Genomic DNA, 22,500 nt, shown 5'->3' with positions numbered 1-22,500 from the left:
CAATGTGAACAAAAGCCATGTCATGGAAATGGGAAAGAGTGAAAGACGACCTGTGGGAATCTATAAGATGGGAGATGGAGTAGAACTGGAGAAAGTAAAAAGGAAAAGGACTTAGGAGTGACGATGGAAGAAAACAATCAACCAGTAAGCCATATTGATAGAATTTTAGAGAAACATATAATTTGCTAAGGAATATTGGAGTAGCATTTCACTACATGGACAAAGAAATGATGAAGAAATTGATAAGTACTATAATAAGACCCAGATTGGAATATGCAGGAGTAGTGTGGACCCCTCATAAAAGAAACACATAAGGAAGTTGGAGAGACTACAAAAATGGCTACAAGAATGGTTCCAGAATTTGAAGGGATGACATATGAGGAGAGACTAAATGGATCTACCAACCCTGGAACAAAGAAGGAGAGAGGGATCTGATACAAGTTTATAAATTGATCAACGGAATGGACCAAGTGGATAATGAGAAACTGATCCTGAGAGAAGAATATGACATTCGAAGCACAAGATCGCATAGTAAAAAGATGAGAAAGGGAAGATGTCTGAGAGATGTTAAAAATATAGTTTCCACAAAGATGTATTGAGACGTGGAACAGTTTGAGTGAGGAAGTAGTGTCTGCAACGAGTGTGCATACTTTTAAAGTAAGATTGGATAAGTGTAGATATGGAGACGGGGCCACACGAGCATAAAGGCCAGGCCCTGTAAAACTACAACTAGGTAAATACAAATTACACTTCGTAGTTCACAAGAAAATAACACTTACTCGTCTTTTGAGGCCGCTATGTACTATTATAACGGAGAGAAATGTATCACATGGTGCCACTTCCTCAAGCACACACATTTAACCTTGTCTTTGGGAGCTTAATTACACAGTTTGAAGGTTGGGGGGAGGACCGTCCATGGTGGATGACAATCCCCCTCCTTCACTTTACCCAACACCGCCGCCAACTAAATGTTTCACTTTTCTCCTATTTCCACCAAAAGAATATCCTATCAAAATACACACACGTGGATCACGCTGGGAGAGAGGGTATACCCGTCTCTATCAGCTGCTAGGATGAAGAACGGGAGGGTACTGTGTAAGTAATCTAAAATATGTATGTCTCCACTAGGGTTCATATAAAAATACGTCAAGCGAGGAGTTATTTACTTCTAGGATGAAGAACGGGAGGGAAAATTAAGTCAAGTTTACGGGAGCGAGGAGTTACTGACTTGCTATAAGATGAGGAACAGGAGGGTATTGCGAGAAAAAAACATCACAGCTACACTCACGATTACAAGATTATTAGTAGTCGTCACAATAGGACTGGTGCGGAGTAATTACGGAGGATTTGATTGACATTACTAATGAGATTACATTGCTGAAAGATACTTACTGAAGTAAAAAATTCGTGTTAAAACTTCTGGAACATTATCACACACAAGCTGGCGGCGTTCTTGCTATGCTAGGCAAACGGTCCAGCAACCAAGACCAAGCCTAGTCAAAAGAAACCACAACAAAACCATGCCGCTTATATCTCAACCTGTGTTTCGTGCTGCCGCTTCCTCTTATTGAAGAAAAGTAAGTAAAAGAAACTAGAGAAGAACTGAGACATGCGCGACGGCAACTTTGGAGTCAGAGGTATGAGCCCAAACTATCGACATGATATATATTTATTTCATCTTTTAAATTGATGAAATAATATTTAATATTCCAATATGAAAAATTTAGTTACGTTCTTTTTAGTTTAAATAATAGGTTTTTATTACGTATACTATGTTTATTTTTTCATTGGAATAGCATAATAGATGGCAAATGCAGTTCAATATTAACAAATACAGGATACTGAGCGTAGATAGAGATAATCGAAGCAATAGGTAGTAGGTACACACTACAGAATAGATAACGTTGCACTAGGAAGTTCCAAGTATGAGAAAAATTTACGAGTCATAGTTAGCTCCGATCTCGGTACAAGGAAGCAATGTATTGAGGTCAGGAATATGGCGAATAGAGTACTGGGACTCATTTTTAGAAGTGTTAAAAGCAGGAGTCCTGAAGTAATACCAAAATTATACTTTGCGCTGGTCAGCTAGGCCACATCTTGACTATGCGGTACAATTATGGTCCCCACATTTCAGGAAGAACAGCTCTGTTGGAGTCAGTACAAAGGAGGATGACTAAAAAGATACAGGGAATGAGGAATATTCCCTATGAAGAGAGACTGAAAAAACTCAATCTGCATACCTTAGAGAGACATAGGTTAAGAGGAGACCTGATAGAAGTATTTAAGTTTTAACAAAGGGGACATGAATGTAGTTCTTAGGATCAGTAGCGGGGACAGAACCAGAAATAATGTGTTTAAACTTGAAAAATTCAAATTTAGGAAAGAAATGGGAAGAAACTGATTTTCAAACAGAGTGGTTGATGAGTGGAACGGTCTCAGACTCAGTGGTCATGTAGTCATGGCTGAATCAATAGGGAGCTTTAAAAGAAGGTTAGATAAATTCATGAATGGGGAAGATAGATGGAATTAGGTAGCTTAAACACAGAGGGACTGCCTCGTATAGGCCTGGGGGCTTCTTGCAGCTTCCCTCTTTTCTTATGTTCTTATGCGGAGAACCGGAATAGATATGAAGTCATCTCAACATTGCTCCGCTAATCTCGGTAAAGTTCCAGTTATCTGGAGCGGATGTTCCTTGTTCCGCGTATTATAGGCCAGTGTGATAGCCCCTTAACGCATAGAAAGTCAGATACTCGGCACCACATAGATTAGACAAGTGCGAGATGAAAATATACATTGAAGGAATTCTTCTATCAGGATGTGGCATAGTGCCGATGACTTACTCTCCACATGCCTCGCCACACAGGCTCATGGTCATGCGATGAAAATCAATAGTATGTTTTATTCACATATGAAAACAAGTTAATAGATAAATGTTTGTTGGCAACGATGTGTTTTGAAGCACGCGCCATTCTAACCTGGGCTGCAGATTGACTAGTATGAGAAGCACACAGGGCAGAAGGAGTAAGTCAGATTTGTTATATTAAGAAGAAACTAAATCCATCTGCCAATGGCAAAGTTATGCATATTATTGTGATGATAAAATATAAGGTATCTTATAACAAACAGTGTGATTAGAGATAAGTAATCTTTATCATCTATCTGGGAAAGTAGTCGTTATAACGGGGTTTACGTACTTAAGTTTTTTTAATGGCTGTACTATATGTATGTGTCGTTTAAAAAACATTAACACTCAGAATGAGTGATAGTAATAGTAAATAATATGACGGTAAAATAATGACTGAAGTACTATTTGGTAGGTTTGTCCTGGCGCGTAGCCACAGTGGTGCTATGAAGGACGCGCCGCGCTGCCTCCCGCCGCATATAAAAGAAGGTCGCTGAGCCGCGGGGACGGCTTCCTAGGAGCCCCATCATTAGTCAAGGACGACGCTGTGCGGCACAATGGCCGTGTGTGCGACGTGCGTGGTGAGTGGCGAAGCCCTGGAAGTCAGAAAGGGCGGGAAGTCTTAGTTCCAGGCATGGCTAGAAGAGAGGAGGGAGAGAGGGAGGCACGGGGCCCGCCATGACACCAGTCCTGCGGCCCAGTCATCCCAGTCACTTTGGGAAATATTCGGTGTGTGTAATGCTTAGTAGCTCAGCATTTCCGGAGGATGAGAGAGGGACTTACCTTACTGCATGAAGGCCTGAAGGAGGGGTAGGGAGGGAGGCTCTATCTAATCACCACCTGTACCTGCAGTTAGAGTATTCCAAATAAACCAAAGTAGCATTCGTCAGGTGTTCCTTTAGAGCGCTGTTTCCTCGCTCAGTTATACTCCTACTAAAATTAATAACACCATGAACGTTGTTCTCGAGCCACAGGCTACTCCTACTACTTTTCCTCAGCCCTCACGATTTGTCCTGTTGGCAGGTGCAGGTCACTGGTGTGAGTCACATGCATCACCCTGCTGCTGAAACACAGAATTAGGTGGTGTGATTTGAGCACAATCGTGATTTTCGCTGCCCAAGTTCATCATTATTAATAATATATCAGTTTATTGGGTTCACCATGGGATTTCCCTCATGATATTAATATGCTGAAGATTTTTTTTTTCATGAATTGCACATGATTCATGACCCCATCTATCAACGATGCAGTTGGTTGGAAGTGTGAATAGTCTTACAATGACATGTTAAATTTATGATGCATGAGAAATTTAAACTAGTGTCGTCTGAGAACAAGATTCTGGATACTGTAGCTCATGTAAGATGACATATGTGGCATTTACAATTAACTGTTCATGAATCTGATCCAACTACACACTAGTTAAGTAATTCCCAACCTTTTTCAAAGTGTGTGTACCTCTGATGATTGATTAAAAGAAATACACATTTTACTTTTTGGAGTTTTAAGACTAAATAAATGTTTTAGCTCTATTTCAAACACTGAAAATAGTTACTTGGTCCTAAATAATTGGTATAAAGATGGAAAATGCATAATGAAAAAATCCCAATCAAACTTTTTGAAGTTAAAGAGCCAACTAGCCAAGGGCAACAAAATTGTAAGTACCTGAACAGAGTCAAAAGTGAAAGTATAAGTGTATGGAAACTTCTCTTGAAAGAGTTCATGCCATGGGAAGGAGGAAACACAGAAGCAGACGGAGTTCCAGAGTTTACTAGAGAATGACTGAGAATATTGGTTAACTCTTGCAATTGAGAGTTACACAGATAAAGAGTGGGAGAAAGAAATCTTGTGCTGTGACCAGTCTGTTGGAGGATGGGAGATATGCAGTTCCAATGTTGCCACGATGTGGTTGTCGTGGTCAGCGTGTCCCCTTGGGTCCCTCATCTTGTTCAAGTTAGGTCAATTGTCACATGTCATGCCTCACTTTCTCTCTGGCTACCAAGCAAGATGGAAACTGTAACCCCGATTTTTACCTCATGTAGGTGGTGTAGAAAAAAAGTTGAAAATGAATAATAAATAGATACTAAGTAAATAAAATATACATTATATATAGTGTATAATATGAGAGAGAGAGAAAAAAAAAATAGGAGGCTTGCAATAGGCAAGTATGGAGACAATTTTAATCTGATAATTGGGGGTTGAAATGGCAGCACCACACTCATGGGAATTCTGGAATCTGCCACATCTAGCACAGACTTCATAGATGGAAGTCTGTAGCATGAAAGTAGCGGTAGAAGATGATAAACTATGCAACATTGTCGCTATGAGAGAGGCCGAAGACAGTGAGTTAAGATAAAGGGCTTTTGATTCTACCCTGTCTAAAAGAATGATATGAGTGGAGCTCCCTCTTCTTTGTGAAGTCAGAAGCATGCCCCATACTTGGATGGATAAGGCTCCTATACAAAAGTTAGAAGTTTGAGGGGCTGAGATGAACTGGTGAAGATGACTTTAAGAATGTCTAACTTCATATAAGCTGTTTTAGCTGTAGATAAGATGTAAAGTTTACAGTTTAGTTTATAATATAAGTAAAGGATAGACTATTTTATGCTAGAGGGAAACTAGCCAAGGGCAACGAAAGATAAAAAAAAAGGCCCACTTAAAATGCAAGTCCTGAAAAGATTGGTAAAGAATTAGCCAAAAGACAGATAAATGTCTTGAAACCTCCCTCTTAAAAGAAGTCAAGTTGTAGGAAGATGGAAATATAGAATCAGGCAGGGATTTCCAGAGTTTACTAGAGAAAGGTATGAATGATTGAAAATACTGGTTAACTCTTGTAGTAGAGAGTTGGACAGAATAGGGATAAGAGGAAAGAAGAAAGCCTTGTGCAATGAGGCCACAGGAGGAGGGAAGGCATGCAGTTAGCAAGATCAGTAGAGCAGTTAGCATGAAAGTAGCAATAAAAGATAGAAAGAGATAAAGCATTTCAGCAGTGAGAAAGAGGCTGAAGACAGTCAGTCAGAGGAGGAGAGTTGATAGGACGAAAAGCTTTTGATTCTACCCTATCTAATAAAATTGTGTGAGTGAAACCTTCCCAAACGTGTGAAGAGTGCTCCATACAAGGATGAACTGAGGATGTTCACTATAGAAGAGGGGGACAGTTGTGTCAGTTAAGAAGAAAGGATTGTTATCTTGAAAGTTGTGTTGAGTTGATAGATGGAGACAATGAGTTGAGGCATTGAACAATTCTAAGGTTGCTCTATCCCAATAGAAAATGTTATAGAGAGATCCAAAGTCATATTCTGTGGCTTCTTTATTTACTTCCAGAAGGGTTGGACACCAGTGTAAAGACATGGAAGGAAAAGTGTAGGGTGGTATCAACATAGGAGTGGATAAGACAAGAAGTTTGATTTAGAAGATCATTCATGACTAATAGGAAGATAGTGGGTGATAGGACAAAACCCTGAAGAACACCACTGTCAATAGATCTAGAAGAACAGTAACTGTCTACCACAGCAGCAATAGAACCATCAGAAAAAACATTAAAGGTAAAGATACAGACAGAAGGATATAAGAAATAGGAGGGTAGTTTGGATGTCAAGGTTTTGTGCCAGATTTTTTCAAAAGCTTCACATGTCTAAGGCAAAAAAAGAAAAAAAGAAAAAAAAATCATTAAAGAGAATGACCGAGACTCAGAAAGTGAGCCAGAACATCACTATTAGAGCGGGATTGACAGAACCCTTACTCATGATGAAATAGGATATGAAGTGATGAAATGTTTAAAAAATCTTGAGGAAACACAAAAAAAACTTTGGAGAGGCTGCAAATTAAAGGAATAGGATGGCAGTTTGAGGGATTAGAATGGTCATCCTTTTCAGAAACTGGCTAATTGTAGGGAGGTGGTGACTTAGTGGATAAGGTAGTGAGCGCGGGATCGAGCAGACATCCACGCGTAGGTTCGAATCCCACCACATACTGCTTGGAAACAATGCCATTTGTTGAGTGGTTTAAAGTTACCTATATGTTGCCATGCTAACCAGATTCTAGGTGGTTACACCAAAGATGCACTTTGGTGGTGATATGGACCCTTATATAGGTACCACTAAATAAAACTGCCTGTGCCACTAGGGTGGAAGCTGAACAGCACTTCCTATACATACTCGTCAAGTATATTTACAGGCGCTATAGATCATTGTGTAAAAAAATATATCTAATAATAATAATAAAAAAAAATCCATCAAAAAGGAAAGGTAGATCATAGAGAAAGTTGGAAGAGTTTGATCAGGCAAGATGCAACCATGAAGGTTCAGTATTGGAAAGTGATAATCCTGCAGTCCCCACCTGGGTCACTCGTCTCGTCGTCTAAAGAAGACAACATGGCTGCCGGATGCCGGAAGAAAGGCCCAGCGAGCCGTGAGCTCGTGGCTGATGCACACAGGCGTAATATAATCACAAACTCGGCTCAACCCGCTCCCAAGGGATAACGGGAAGAGGGCAAGTACCTGCGTGACAGGTGACAATGCCTTGGAAGAATCTCTGTAGAGCTGCTGGGGAAGACACGCCGATCGCTGCATACGTCTGCTTGGTGCGAATGCGCAAAAGCGACTGAGGTATGACGTGGCGAAAGCTTTCTCATGTAAGTGCTCCACCAGCAGAAGGTGGTGCCGAGGTAAAATTAAGTAGTCAGAGGGTATAAGAGAGGAAGGAACAAACCCTAAGTCATCTTAGTATAGTTTAAGAGAAGAGTTCAGCTTTAGAAATACACTGGTGGTCAGAGCAGAAGGTGCGGTACCTGTGACATCCTGTGAAGGAGATTAATGACACAGAAAATTTTTCAGTGCGGTTACTCACCTAAACTAGTAATTGATAGGGTGCCCTCGTGCCTTCTTGACCTTTTCGAGTCTCTTGGGAAGGGAATCACCCAGATGGTGGAGATACTGAGTGTCAATATTGTCCCATATGTCCTGAATAGTGGCTTGGAGGCGTGGGAGGGAGGAGGTATCTCTCTCCTTTAGCTTTAGTTTTATGTATGCACAAAGATTTTCTATAGGGTTAAGGTCTAGCAAATTTGCAGGCCAAGGTTTTAAAAGGCTGACATTGCAGAAATCAAACCAATCAATAATTAACTTTGCTGTATGGCACGGTTTCCTAGGTCCCATAATAGGTAGTAACAGGGCAGAATGGTAAGCTCATGCATCCACAAAAAGGGGCCGTGATGGGGGGTGAAAGAAAATTAAAATTCAAGTACACTAGTCACAGGCAAACATTTACTAAGGAAACATATCATCTACTTTGACTACTAGAGCTGCAGAGTTGTCAGATAGCAACAAACATACAATCCCGTCTTATGTTTAAGAGTTAAGAAGGGATAAATGAAATTTGGTCAAAGTGGAAGTTGTGGTCCCTTTCGCACCTTCTGCTCTGACCAGCAGTGTAGATGAGATGGCAGTGGTGCTATAAGGTTGAAATAAAGGAGGGAAAGATGGCTCAGCAAAGTTATTGAAGATGATTTTTGCTAGGTGCTAGGAGTCATGAGGTAAGTTGGATTTTGAAATTTTGACACATAGACTTGACGAGATTCCATAGAAATATAAAGGTTTAGAATTTAAACCTTTATATTTCTATGGAATCTTGTCAAGTCTATGTGTCAAAATTTCAAAGGTTGAGAAACACTGATCTAAACTTTAGAGATGATGGAAAGCTCAAGTAGCTTTAGAAGCGTACATTTTTATCTTGTATAGCATGGGAACAATGTGTTAAATAAACCAAGATTTGGAAGATTTAAGTAGAGATAGAGAGGGTGAGTTATGTATGGCTCTATGGCAGACACTTATCACCTTTGTTATGTGCTCAGACAGGTCTTCCATGGAAGCCGCATTTATTCCAAGAAAAATCCAAGGATGGTGTAGGAGTTGCTGTATTTGGTTTAGAATTTTCAGTGAAGGATGTATGTCATTAGGTGCATACAGATTTGCGTGAAGCAAGAGAGCTGTGTTTTCACTAGCCCTTGTGTTTTGAGATACAAAGGGAAGAGTTCAGTGATTGATGTCACAGTTAGGTTATTGATGGGTTCACAGCCTATCCAGTGACTGAAATATCTCTCTCTCTCTCTCTCTCTCTCTCTCTCTCTCTCTCTCTCTCTCTCTCTCTCTCTCTCTCTCTCTCTCTCTCTCTCTCTCTCTCTCTCTCATTTTTTTTTTTTTTTTTTTTTTTTTTGTGTGACCTCTTGTGGTGCGATGCAATGCAGGAAGAAGCAATTATGTGGCACATTATGTGGCTCTTGATATTTAAAAAGTTAGAGACTATTTTACCCTAGCAAGCTAAATCATCATTGGCAAAGAGTGTTAATATCAGCAGTTAGATATTGGATGCATTGTTATAATCACACCTAATGAGTAAGTCTATGGAGTTGGTACTTTTGCTGGTAATAGTGATTGAAGTGTAATGATCTGTCATTTTCTATTCAACAAACATTGATATACCACTTCGTCCATTCAACAGAGCAAGGTGTACAGTGGGGTGATGGATGATGTAATTTCTGGAGTGAGAGAGTTCTTTTTGGATGAGGGCCTGGATGAACAAGTGCTGTCTGAGCTGCGTCAGTTATGGGAGCAGAAGTTACAACACATGAATGTTTTTGCCAACTGTGAACCAGGCACAACATCCTCCCACCAGTCACAGGGACAGGTGCAACAGCAGCAACAACAACAGCAACAACAGCAACAACAGCAAACTCAGCAACAACAACAGCAGGTCCAACAGCAGCAACAACAGCAGCAACAGACACAACAGACTGCAGGTATTTGTCTATCTTTATTGTATAGTGACCACTGAAAAAACTGGAAGTTACTGAATTTGCAGAGGCATTGTCTTCCATTATATTTTATTTATTTTTCATCATATGTTTGATATATGTCATATGCTGATTAATAGGGTGACATATGAGAAACCCTTGAATTTTATTCATGTTATATGAAAAGATTATCTTTATTGGTGCTTTTAAAAAAATATTGGGTTAATCCAAACTTTTCTGGTGCAAAGAAATGGTTTCCCAGGCTATTTTGTACCGTGATCGTTTCCACCCATTAGGGATTGAAGTGGATTTTAGAATTTGAGGATTAGATGTAGACATTCTTTTCTTTTCTTTTGCTTAATTATTCTAAAGCACACAGAGTATATCAAACTCAAATTTCATGGTTTCATGTTAAGGTATTCTTGGTTTTGACCCACTTGTGTGTAATTATAATGTGGGCAGAGAATTGTGATGAAACAAGTCTCTCTCTCTCTCTCTCTCTCTCTCTCTCTCTCTCTCTCTCTCTCTCTCTCTCTCTCTCTCTCTCTCTCTCTCTCTCTCTCTCTCTCTCTCTCTCTCTCTCTCTCTCTCTCTCTCTCTCTCTCTCTCTATGTCCTGGCCTATAGTACCTGTAGGTAACTTAAAGAGTATTGGAAGTGCTGTTAAACTTCCACCCACTTCCACCAATTTTATTTATAGTGGTACCCATATTAAGGCCCATATCACCACCCAAGCGTATCTTTGGTGTAACCACCTAGAACCTGGGCATCATGGTGACATGTTGCTAACTTTAAATCATGTGACAAATGGCAAAGTATCAAGGTGATACATGGTGGGATTTGAACCTACATGTGGATGTCTGCCCAATCCCGCAATCACCACCTTATCCACTATGCCACTGCCTCCCTTAGAGAGTTAGAGATTTCAATATATTTGGTGGATTAATGAAGTAGACCCAAGAAAACTTAAAATGATGGTATTATATCAGCATGCTTGATTTTAATAGTCACCTTAATGCATTCCAGGAGGAAGTCCAGCTGTAGTTGCCAATTTGGTACCAGTGCAGATTACTGTGCCAGCACAGCAGGCAGGGGGTGTGCCCAAAGCCATTACCATCCATGTCCCATCCAATGCTCTGGCTAATGGAGTTGCTGGCATGCAGCTGCAGGCCATTCTTAGCTCCCCAACTGCTGCACATACCTTTGCTCTTGAGGTAAGTTCTGGTGAACCCCATGCCACCTCTGCTATTTCATTATTTGTAAATAAATGTACTGTCTACGTCATCCTTAATTAACTCAGTCTATGAGTGAAAAACAGAAATGTCACAAATGTAGATAACATTTTTGCTAGTCTTTAGTGGCTTCTGTGGGACTGTCTCCAACTTGCTTGCTTTTCACTTATAGTTGATTCTCTCTCTCTCTCTCTCTCTCTCTCTCTCTCTCTCTCTCTCTCTCTCTCTCTCTCTCTCTCTCTCTCTCTCTCTCTCTCTCTCTCTCTCTCTCTCTCTCTCTCTCTCTCTCTCTCTCTCTCTCTCATTGAAGTTGTGTGTAAGAGTGTGGTGCTTTGTCTAGGCCACCCTGTGTGGGACTGCTGGCCTGGTACATAGATTGATAGATAATAATGATAACAGTAATGATAATTATTTTTATTTTTATTATTATGATTATTATTGGTAGTAGTAGTAGTAGTAGTATTCTTAGCTCAGACATTCAGACAAGTTGGAGGGGAAAGTGAGAGGAAACATGGATGTTGAGGGTCGTTTATTCCTGAAGCTAGATTGCTTCTTCAAGTGAACCCTGTCCCCTGAAGCAGCAGTCCAGCAAAGCTGCTCATGATTATTGTTGTTGTTGTTGTTGTTGTTGTTAATAATAATAAAATTATTATTATTATTATGCTGCAGGGATCACATGCCTTTACCTGAGTACTATTGCTGCTGAACACTGTCAAAATTCTGCATAGCTGCTACATTTACACTGTTCTGATTTACAGCTAACAAAGGCTTGTACAAATAGTACATTTGTAATATAGAAAGATATCATGGCATATACTGACTTGTTTATGAACTAGAGTGCGGCAACTCTTATTGAGACCTTACCTTATCATGATCATCACTATTTGATTATTGCTCCAAATTAACTTTGATATACATTAATAGTTACAAGCCATCTAATCATGATGTCTTTAGGAACTGACAAATAAGGAGCTAGAGTAAAGGATATATAGTATTTTTTAATTGTGTTGTATTTCTTGATTCTAGCCTAGCAAGGCAGCGGAAATTATCCAGCGTAAATTGAATCAAGCCCTTGAGGAGAATGGTATTACTCTTCCTCCACAACTCCAGCAGTATAGCCAGATTGCCACCACTCAGGTTTGTATTTGTTTTAGCCTGAAACTTTATATTACTAAAATGTAAATTGTAATTCAGTAATTTTTGATGATGTTAAGCAGGAGGTGACAAATATATTTCCTCACATAGGTGGATGGACCTGCTGATGAACCACTTGGAGCCACATCAGCCTCCAGTTCCTCATCCTTACTTCAGGCAGAAGCTACTCATCCGCCACACACTGTCACTGCAGATAGAAGAATTATGGATGCTATAATCTATGAGAGATTAAAAGCCACCCAGGTCAGCTCCTCTTATTATCTGTTAGATATCCTTAAAGTACATTCATGTTTGAGATTGAAATTTCAAGGTTTTAGAACTCATATATTCTATATACCAGGTTAATCATAAAGGTAGGCTATTATTTATTTATTTATCTTTTATTTTTTCAGAAGATAAGCATAAAAAAACAACCATGTGTCATGAAGGGTGAAAATGAAATATTTCTCAAACCTATCCTAACCACAGAGGAAAGGTATCTTTGCTAGACAGCAACCAGAGTTCCAGTATATGGCCTCTCAATAAAGTGTATAAATTTTACTTAGTTAAGGTTCAAGTTTTAAGAAATACTCATACATGCAATAACAAAATTTATCCCTGTATAGGCAGTTTTGTAGGGGATGGTTTTGCATATACACTTAAAATTTCTAGTTAATGCTGAATTTGGAGAAGAAATAGTTAAATTTGTTCTAGATAATGGAGGTTACTACCAAGTCTTCTGAAATCAATATAGCAGGAAAGTTCAGTGTTCTTACTCACATATTACCACTATGTACCTTCCAGGTGGATGGCCAGTTTGGCACTGGAGACAGCTCCTCTGAGATCTCTGATGATGATGATGATGATGACGATGACAAAGATGAAGAAGATGATAAAAAATCCATAGATGGAGAAGAAGATGAAGATGAAGCTGAGGGGCCAGAGGAAGTAAGTGGTGAAATAGCTTTGTGTTGTATGTCTGTATTAGAAGATTTGTGCATGTATAATTCTACCCACAAACCATACTGAATGCATTGCTATTAGAGTGTCAATGTTGGCCTTGGACATACTATGAATGGCTGTAGTAGAAGTAATGCTGTGAAAATTCTTTTACTGCTGCCTTTGTGTCACAGGAGAAAATCATTGAATGTAAAACTATATACAGTTAATTTACAAGTAATGGGAAATTTTTTGTATTTACAGTATCCTTATGTACATCATAGTAATTTTATTGTATTTTATTTATTTATTTATATATATATATATATATATATATATATATATATATATATATATATATATATATATATATATATATATATATTTATTACATTATAGCCTATAGTGCCTGTAGATGTACTTGAAAATCATGGGAAGTGCTGTTTAGCTTCTACCTATTAGCAGCGCAGGCAATTTTATTTATAGTGGTACCTATATTAGGGCTCATATCACCACCCAAGCACATCTTTGGTGCAAGGCAATTACACCTCCACCTTGAACCTGGGTGTCATGGTGACATATAGGTAACTTGAAACCACTCGACAAGTGACAGTTTCAAGGCAGTACAGTAATACTCCGCGTAACGAACAGGATAGGGGGTGTCAAACCTGTTTGTAGAGCAGAAATTCGTTAAGCGGATGTAATTTTCCCATAGAAAATAATGGTAATAGGGGGGATGCGTTCTGGGCTGGTCCCCAACATACCACATGGGTAAAAAAAAAAAAAAAAAATATATATATATATATATATATATATATATATATATATATATATATATATATATATATATATTTCTATTAGCTTTTTACAAGCCTTGCCCCCAAGAAAGGATTGTTTTGTAATGCATAAAGTGAAATCTTACATGAAATACCATAAAATAAAGCAGAGATGATGGGATCGGCCACAGATGGTGGAGACTCCGGCGACTTGGCCGCTTCTTCTTCTTCTTGTGACCTTTTTAGCTTGGCGTGTTGTCTTTCACCACAATATTAAATTTGTTTCCACACCTCTATTGCCTGCTATAATGGATATCATATCTTAGTATTCATATACGCTCATGCCATGAGGATAACTTTGACTCCGTGGCAGTGAGTTAGTGAATTACTAATGAAATATCGCGGTATTTTATTAGTAATCTCAGTTCGCTCCCTCACCTGGCAAATTCAAATCCAGAAAATTCGCTTAAATGGATGTGGTTGTACGTTATGCGGACTTTTTGGTCTAACTTTATATAGTACGTTAAACTGGAAATTCGTTAGACGAACATTCATTAAGCGAAGTATTACTGTATGTGATAGGATTCAAAGCTACACATGGACATCTGCTTGATCCCACACTCACCACCTTTTTCCACTTTGCCACTGCCTTCCTGTGTTGGATTAAGAGTCCATGCTTTAGCAAAATAGCATATTTTGGAGAAAAAAATTGCCAGGTGGGCCTGATAGTAATTCTAAAGATTCTGAAAGTGGTTATGGTGTAGCATTCCACCATTTCTGTTTATTTAGATATTTGGTCATCTCTAGGTTTCCAAACAAGAATGTCATTGATTGGAAGTGTATTAATCCATACAACAGTAAATAGGAAGACAACATGTCTCTGCTACTTAAAAGTCCAAGTGACGTAGATCAACTTTCTAGTATATGGAAACAACAACCTCAATTAAGAATAGGCATCTTTAGTGTTCTGGCAAAAGAGTGGGGTATTTGTGAAATCACCAGCCAACAGATGTCACTGGGGAGCTAAGAGACAGCTAAACCAATCAAGACATTTACTATCTTGATTTTTCTGTCTTAACCTTAAATCTATATGGCATTGTATCATTATGCACAAGTAAAGTACAGTCAACTCTCGATTGACGAATTTCAATTTAACATGACTTGATGTTTAAGGAGATACAAATGGATAATGCAATTTATTCACTTTCACGCGGGGTTAACTTAACTTGATTACGTCGCATGCAACCATGGTGCTTCTGGGGGGAACTGCACTGGGCTGGAATTCAAGAAACTTAATGAGTGGAACAACTTCCGGCTAAGGAATGGCATCTACGAACACATTGTTGACTTGGTAATGAGGTTGCTAGCATGTCAGTAAAACCACCTCTTGAGGTGTTACTGTCTCATATATACATTTATATTTACAAAACAACATTTCTATTAGCTTTTTACAAGTTTTACCATGCTAGAATGCTATAGTATAGAACACAAGGTGAAATCACAAAAACAATCCACTCGCTGTGTGGGTTTAGCTCCAGACTTAGGTGTGAGTATTGTGAGAAGAAACAGCTGAGTGTCTCTGAACTATCAGTCAGTGTCACAGAGTCAAGGTGATTCTCATGGCATAATTGTATGTGAATGAAAAGATATGGTATCCATTATAGCAGGCAATAGAGGGGTGAAAACTCAAATATTTTGGTGAAAGCAACACACGAGTTAAAGGGGGTCACAAGAAGAAGAAAAAGAAGTAGCCACCGCCAGTTGATGGCTGCTTCTTGTCGTATCTGATCTCTGATGATGGACAGTCTCGGAACTCTGATATCCGCTGTTGAACTATTCAGTAATAGTAAAATTAAATTTCCACCAAAAGAGAAGCTGACACTTAAAAGAGTATGTCTATTTTCCATACTCTAATGTGAATCCAGTATCTAGAGAGGCCTGACATTGCTGATCTTGCATTTGCTTTGTTTATAAATGCCAAAAAGAGTGAGATGAGAGTGCCGATTTTATCAATTTTGCCTTCATTTCTTGGAGAAGTACATTAAGGAGAGAAATGTTTTCTCATGCTATATTTTTCTAGCAAAGCGTTTCCAATTATCCAACTCGTGTATAAAGTTACCTTGACACACGACTGCTTTTATAACTGTAGATAAATCACTTTAAGGATAAACTCATTTTTGGCTTGGTTGTCTCTTAAACTTGTAGAGCCTTCTGGCAATTGAGCTTCACAAATACCAAAACAAAAAAATATGACTGGCCTGTTTTACCAGTTAATTCTTGCTGTAGTGTCCATGCCACTACACCATGAGCAGGAGAAAAGTTTCCTTTATTTCTCTCCTGTTATTCCAGAGCAGATCTGAGAGATGTTTGTTTTGGTGCTTGATTACTTTGCCGTGTCCCTTGCTTTGTGAAAGAGATACTAGAATCCCCAGGAAAATAACTATATCTATATATCACGATATTGCTGAGTGTGTTATGTCATACTATATAGTATAGTTTTCTTTTCCATTGTCCAAATCAATAGATTTTAGACCTGTAATATGCCATATATAAAATATTGATAGCAATATTACTGGATAATCACAAAGAATATTTATGTTTTGGCCAACTTCTCCCAAAATTATCCATACAGGATATGTAAAAGTTGATACAGAGTTTCAATAGTATCATACAGTCAACCCTCGGCTATCGTGACTTCGGCTATCGCGTTTTATTGCTATCGCGCACCCATGAAAAGCTGCTAAAATTTCATTATTGCGACCTCAGATGCCTGCTATCGCATGCCCCGCCATGACGTCATGCAATATCTGAGCACTCATTGGCCAAAACTGCCTTCCCGCCAAGATCAATTCGGCTATCACGTTTTCGGCTATGGCGCGGCTATTTCGGTCCCAATTGGGCGCGATAGCCGAGGGTTAAGTGTAATGATCTATGTTCCATCCATCTGTATGCACTTAGGATTTACTGTAACAATGTTCATGTTACCAGAGAACTTATAACAGCAATGGCATCGGGTGGATTAGTTCTGAAAACTCCCCTTTGGTTGAAGACTTACTAGAAGTCATTCCAAGCTCATGTTATATTTTTTAATTTCCTCTGATTAGTTGGTGTAGACACTCCTTCAAAGAAAGGAGTGAGACCACACCGCCTCACTATGGGCTTCCAATTTTCAGTTCACTATATGTCTGCCTTAACTACATCACTATGCCTACATCACCTATTCACCACTTATTTTATTTATTTATTTTTTTTTTTGTTTATTTGTGGTCTCTGAAGAGCTTTAAATGTCTGTTTAATTGTGCAATACATCATCACCATCAGCACTGCACTGTACAATTACATCATCATCATTCATTTCATCCTTCACAAATGAATACCTGCACTGATTTTTCTTATCAACCCATAGCTATTTTTAAACTTGGCAGCTTATATTTTACCACCATATGTCTTGAAATGATGTTTTTTTGCAACTAGGGTGAGTCCAGGCTCCCTACCTTGCTACTAATAAGTGTTTCTGTCTTACTTTTGCAGTAGAATTAGTGTAGACACTCCTTCAAAGAAAGGAGTGAGACCACACCGCCTCACTATGGGCTTCCAATTTTCAGTTCACTATATGTCTGCCTTAACTACATCACTATGCCTACTTCACCTATTCACCACTTTTTTTTTTTTTTGTTGTTGTTTATCTGTGGTCTCTGAAGAGCTTTAACCCCTTCCTTACCGCAGCCACTCCCCGATATAAACAAAGCGTTCCCCTCCTATACCGCAGCCCCCTGCCCGTGTGCGCACGTGCCTCACGGCCAGATCTACACATTATATTTCTTTCTAACTCAGTGTTATGTACTTTTTTCTAAACATATTTTTGTCATTTTATTAATAAAAGAAAACGTAAACATAATCATAAATTGTACACTAATCATAAATTCAGCACCACACACTCTGCACCTTGTGAGGGTGGCCCTGAGGCAGTCATAACTAGGCTGCTCCCCCTCACTTGCCGAGAGGGTTTCAACACTGCTGTCACTATCACTCTCTCCTATTTCTTTTTCAGGATCATAGTCTGAATCATATTCATCTGGAGAGTCTTCCAGTATATCCTCACTATCTGTCTCATAATTATGATAATCCTCATCGCTGCTACACGAAGCAGACGCCATTATCTCTAACTAGAGGCAATAGAACAGTTTCACCACGGCCGATACTAGAGAACTGATGTTCTTGGGGGGACTGTGGGAATAATATATGTCAAAGAATAGTGATTGGCTTTATAGTTTATGCATGAAAAATTAACTCCGATATTGATTGGCTAGTTTGGGGGATGGTTTTGTTACGCTGGGGTGGCAAAAAATAACGCCTCCAGTGTTTGTTAGTTTATAGTGAACCACGTGGAGTATGAAAAAGGCAAAATCCGCACTCAGGCCATGGTTATACACGGAAATGTATTGGTGTGTGCGCACGCACTGCAGCGGCATCTTGCGGTACCACGAGGTCGCTTTTGCGCGTGGTACGCACGTACCACAAAACAGTCTTGCGGTAAGGAAGGGGTTAAATGTTCTGTTTAATTGTGCAATACATCATCACCATCAGCACTGCACTGTACAATTGCATCATCTTCATTCATTTCATCCTTCACAAATGAATACCTGCACTGATTTTTCTTATCAACCCATAGCTATTTTTAAACTTGGCAGCTTATATTTTACCCCCATATGTCTTGAAATTATGTTTTTTTGCAACTAGGGTGAGTCCAGACTAACCTGGACCTAACCTTGCTACTAATAAGTGTTTATGTCTTACTTTAGCAGTAGAAAATTTTTATTGTATATTATGCTATTTAAAATTAGTATAACTACTGTACAGATGAGAATAAATGGTTGTAGATATTTTATTTTCTTATAGGTTTCCTTGAAATTTTTCATGTAAATAGTTGAAATAGTTTTTGAGAACTTTCTATACTTATTATTGCATCACGGGTATGACTGTCAGAACCCTATTGCTCAATTGTGTTAATAGAGAAGATAAATAGGTTCTTTAGGGATAGTATCAATATAACACTGATTTTAATACTTTGATGTTGCCTTTGGAACATATCTCCATGATAAACTGGGATTTACTGTATAATACAGTGGTACTTCGACATACGAATTTAATTCATTCCGTGACGATCGTTGTATATAAAAAAAATCGTATATCAAATCAATTTTTCCCATAGCAATTAATGGAAATAGAATTAATTCGTTCTTGTGGTATGAATTTACCCCTCCAAAATAATTAACATGCTTTGAATACCAACCAAATATAGATTTAATATAAGATAAATACAATGTTTATTGTATGCATGATATAAATGAACTACATTGCCAAAAATAACAACTTAACCCGCAAAACTCCGGACACATCAATAGACGTTCATCACGCACGAATCGGGGCAAGTCGATAGACGTTTAGGCTTTTTATGGCTATATTTTGGCTATTTTCTACCTGTTTTCTGCTTGTGAGCTGGCAACACTCATCAGGAGTAAACATATGCTCTACGTCACTGTGTCACCAACGATGGATGGTGGGAGTGACAGTGATTTCACTGTGTCTAATTCTGCCACCTCTCCCGCGTGCCTTACTTCTATACCTCGGGTCTCTTGCCATGTTACAGAGAAAATCACTTTTGAATGAAAGTGGTATCAGAACAGGAGAGAGAGAGAGAGAGAGAGAGAGAGAGAGGGGGGGGATACAAGGGGCCCATTTTCTATCACTCTAGCCAAGGCCGCTGAACCAGATCGGACGCAAGGCCACATAAACCGATGATACCACCTCATTCAACATGTGATATTTTGGTAACCATGACATCTAGAGACTTCGGGTTTTTTGCATTGCAAAGAGGAAGAGTTACTTGTGGGCAGAACACCTTTTGTACTCACTTGTTTATTGAATTTTTAAGTCTAATCAATATGCAAATACAGGCTGTTTTGTGTATTTCTCGCCAAACTTTTACGTTTGGGACTCATGATCTTGAGTTCTCAAAACTTAAAAAATACACACTGCCGAGGAGCACGGACACATACATGCACAAAGGATGAACGACAATACACAATGTGGGCTGAAATTCAGATGGACGCGGGTAGCCGAGCTATCATTACGCCACCTATCGATGGCTATTCGTATCTTAAAATATCTTTGTATTTCAATGCGTAAATTATATGAAATTTTTTGTCATATAAAAAAAGATCATATGTTGGGGCGATCGTATCTTGAGGTATTACTGTATATATAATATATACAGGCAACCCTCGCCTAACGAGGGTGTTACATTCCTAAAAACCCTTCGTTAAGCAAACCGATTATAACAAGTTTAACCCCTGACTTGAACTTCCACTGAGAGTAAACAAAGCGAGAATGCATCATAGTACAGTGAAAGGTTTAATGAAAGTAAAAATTATGAAGTTAAACATTTAGGCAGTTTAATTTAAGTCATTATAATGTACACTAATATATGTATGTACGTAACTTTATAATGTTGATGATCTTACATTTATGAAGGGAGTGAGTGAAGCGGGAAAGACACTAACCGGCAACCTGTGGAATGTAAACAAAGGGCGCATCATTGTATCACATACAAAACTTATGTACCACATTTCCACAAGGCTTTCCATTTTATCCATCAGAGTCATGAGTTCAGGTGGTTCTTCTAGCTTGCAAGGAAGATATGGTCTCACCAGCCTTCTTAATAGAGTCTGCTGACTTGAAAATAGTAGACAGTAGATGGAGTCAAGATGGTGGCGAGCAATGTTATTAGTTTTCTCGCCTCTCTCATGTCTGTGAATAATATCCAGCTTCACTTCGAGAGTAAGAGACTTTCTGGTCTTCTTAGCAACGCTAGGCGACATTGCAGGGCGTTTTAGTGGTAAATTGAGCGAGGGAAGACGAGCTGCTGCTGACGCTGTTATTGTTTTGAACAGGGCCAGTGAGTGATGTGCGTGTTGTCCACATAAGGCACTGGTGTATTTAAAAGCCTGTCGGCTTGCGTGATACAGCGGGCCTTTCAAACTTGGAAAAAATTATCTGGATAAAACTTAGTTAAAGCGAGTTTGGTGTTCGTTAAACGAGCAGATGGTAGTAAAATTAAACCTTCGTTTTAGCGAAATTTCATTGTGTGAACCTTTGTTAAGCAGAGATTGCCTGTGTGTGTGTGTGTATATATATATATATATATATATATATATATATATATATATATATATATATATATATATATATATATACATACATACATACATACATATAGGCAAACCCCCCTAACAAAGGGGTTATGTTCCTAAAAACCCTTCGTTAAGCGAAACTTTGTTAATAGAGTCTGCTGACTTGAAAATAGCAGAGACAGTAGATGGAGTCAAGATGGTGGCGCGCAATGCTATTAGTTTTCTTGCCTCTCATGTCTGTGAATAATATCCAGCTTCACTTCAAGAGTAAGAGACTTCCTGATATTTTTAGCAAAGCTAGGTGACATTGCAGGGCGTTTTGGTGGTAAGTTAAGCGAGGGAAGACGAGCTGCTGCTGTCACTGTTATTGTTTTGAACAGGGGAGTGAGTGGTGCGCATGTTCTCCACGAGAGGCGCTGGTGTATTCAAAAGCCTGTCAGCTTTCAAACTTGGAAAAAATTACCTGGATAAAACTTCGTTAAAGTGAGTTTGGTGTTTGTTAAACGAGCAAATGGTAGTAAAATGAAATCTTCGTTGTAGTGAAATTTTGTAGTGTGAACTTTCGTTAAGTAGGGGTTGTATATATATATATATATATATATATATATATATATATATATATATATATATATATATATATATATATATATATATATATATATACATACATATACAGGCAACCCCCGTTTAACGAAGGGGTTACGTTCCTAAAAAACACTTCCTTAAGCGAAACTTCGTTAAGCGAACCGATTATAACAAATTTAACCCCTGATTTGAACTTCCATTGAGAGTAAGCAAAGTGATAGTGCATCATAGTACAGTAAAATGTTTAATGAAAGTAAAAATTATGAAGTTAAACATTTAGGTAGTTTAATTTAAGTCATTATAATGTACACTAAAGTATTTATTGACGTAACTTTATAATGTTGATGATCTTAACTTTATGAAGGAAGGAAGAGTGAAACGGGAAAGACACTAACTGGCAACCAGTGGAATGTAAACAAAGTGCGCATCATGGTACCACATACAAAACTTATGTACCACATTTCCACAAGGCTTTCCATTTTATCCATTGTAGAGTCACGAGTTCAGGTGGTTCTTTTAGCTTGCAAGGAAGATACGGTCTCACCAGCCTTCTTAATAGAGTCTGCTGACTTGAAAATAGAGACAGTATAATATGGAGTCAAGATGGTGGCCAGCACTGCTATAGTTTTCTGGCCTCTCGTATCTGTGAATAATATCTAGCTTCACTTGGAGAGTAAGAGACTTCCTGGTCTTCTTACGAACACTAGGCCAATTGCAGGGGGTTTTGGTTGTAAGTTGAGCTAGGGAAGACAAGCTGCTGCTGACGCTGTTATGTTTTGACTGGGGAGTGAGTGTTGCGCGTGTTGTCCACGAGAGGCTTGACCTTGATCTTGATCTTTATTCTATAGGTGTCACAGGATTTTTCCTGAGGCAGGCCTTAGTATCAGCAGCTCCTGGTTTATTCAAAAGCCTGTCAGCTTGCAGGATATGGTGAGGCTTTCAAATTTGGAAAA

The 22,500-nt window shown here is 38.8% G+C and overlaps 2 protein-coding genes across 5 annotated transcripts in view; one reads left to right on the top strand and one right to left on the bottom strand.

Moving 5' to 3' along the window:
• The window catches only part of LOC123515064, a 40,282-nt gene extending 38,722 nt beyond the window's left edge, over positions 1-1,560 (bottom strand). For all 3 annotated transcript variants that reach the window (XM_045273459.1, XM_045273461.1, XM_045273460.1), the window contains exon 1: positions 1,393-1,560. The gene's annotated coding sequence lies outside the window, so the exon portion shown is untranslated. The remainder of the gene's footprint in view (positions 1-1,392) is intronic.
• Positions 1,561-3,338: 1,778 nt separating this feature from the next.
• The window catches only part of LOC123514785 (TFIIA-alpha and beta-like factor), a 43,536-nt gene continuing 24,374 nt past the window's right edge, over positions 3,339-22,500 (top strand). Inside the window, exons 1-6 of one of the 2 annotated variants that reach the window (XM_045272951.1) lie at positions 3,339-3,483; positions 9,398-9,695; positions 10,715-10,902; positions 11,947-12,057; positions 12,166-12,318; positions 12,859-13,002. In XM_045272951.1, the coding sequence (XP_045128886.1) occupies positions 3,460-3,483; positions 9,398-9,695; positions 10,715-10,902; positions 11,947-12,057; positions 12,166-12,318; positions 12,859-13,002 (918 nt within the window). In that variant the 5' untranslated portion in view covers positions 3,339-3,459. Of the gene's footprint in view, positions 3,484-3,503; positions 3,632-9,397; positions 9,696-10,714; positions 10,903-11,946; positions 12,058-12,165; positions 12,319-12,858; positions 13,003-22,500 lie in introns of those variants that run through there. The other variant, XM_045272950.1, reaches the window with a different exon arrangement.

The sequence above is a fragment of the Portunus trituberculatus genome, chromosome 38, assembly GCF_017591435.1.
Source record: "Portunus trituberculatus isolate SZX2019 chromosome 38, ASM1759143v1, whole genome shotgun sequence".
Classification (NCBI taxonomy): Eukaryota; Metazoa; Arthropoda; class Malacostraca; order Decapoda; family Portunidae; genus Portunus; species Portunus trituberculatus.
Note: the sequence above shows the minus strand (reverse complement) of the source record. Positions and strands in the feature narration are given on the sequence as shown.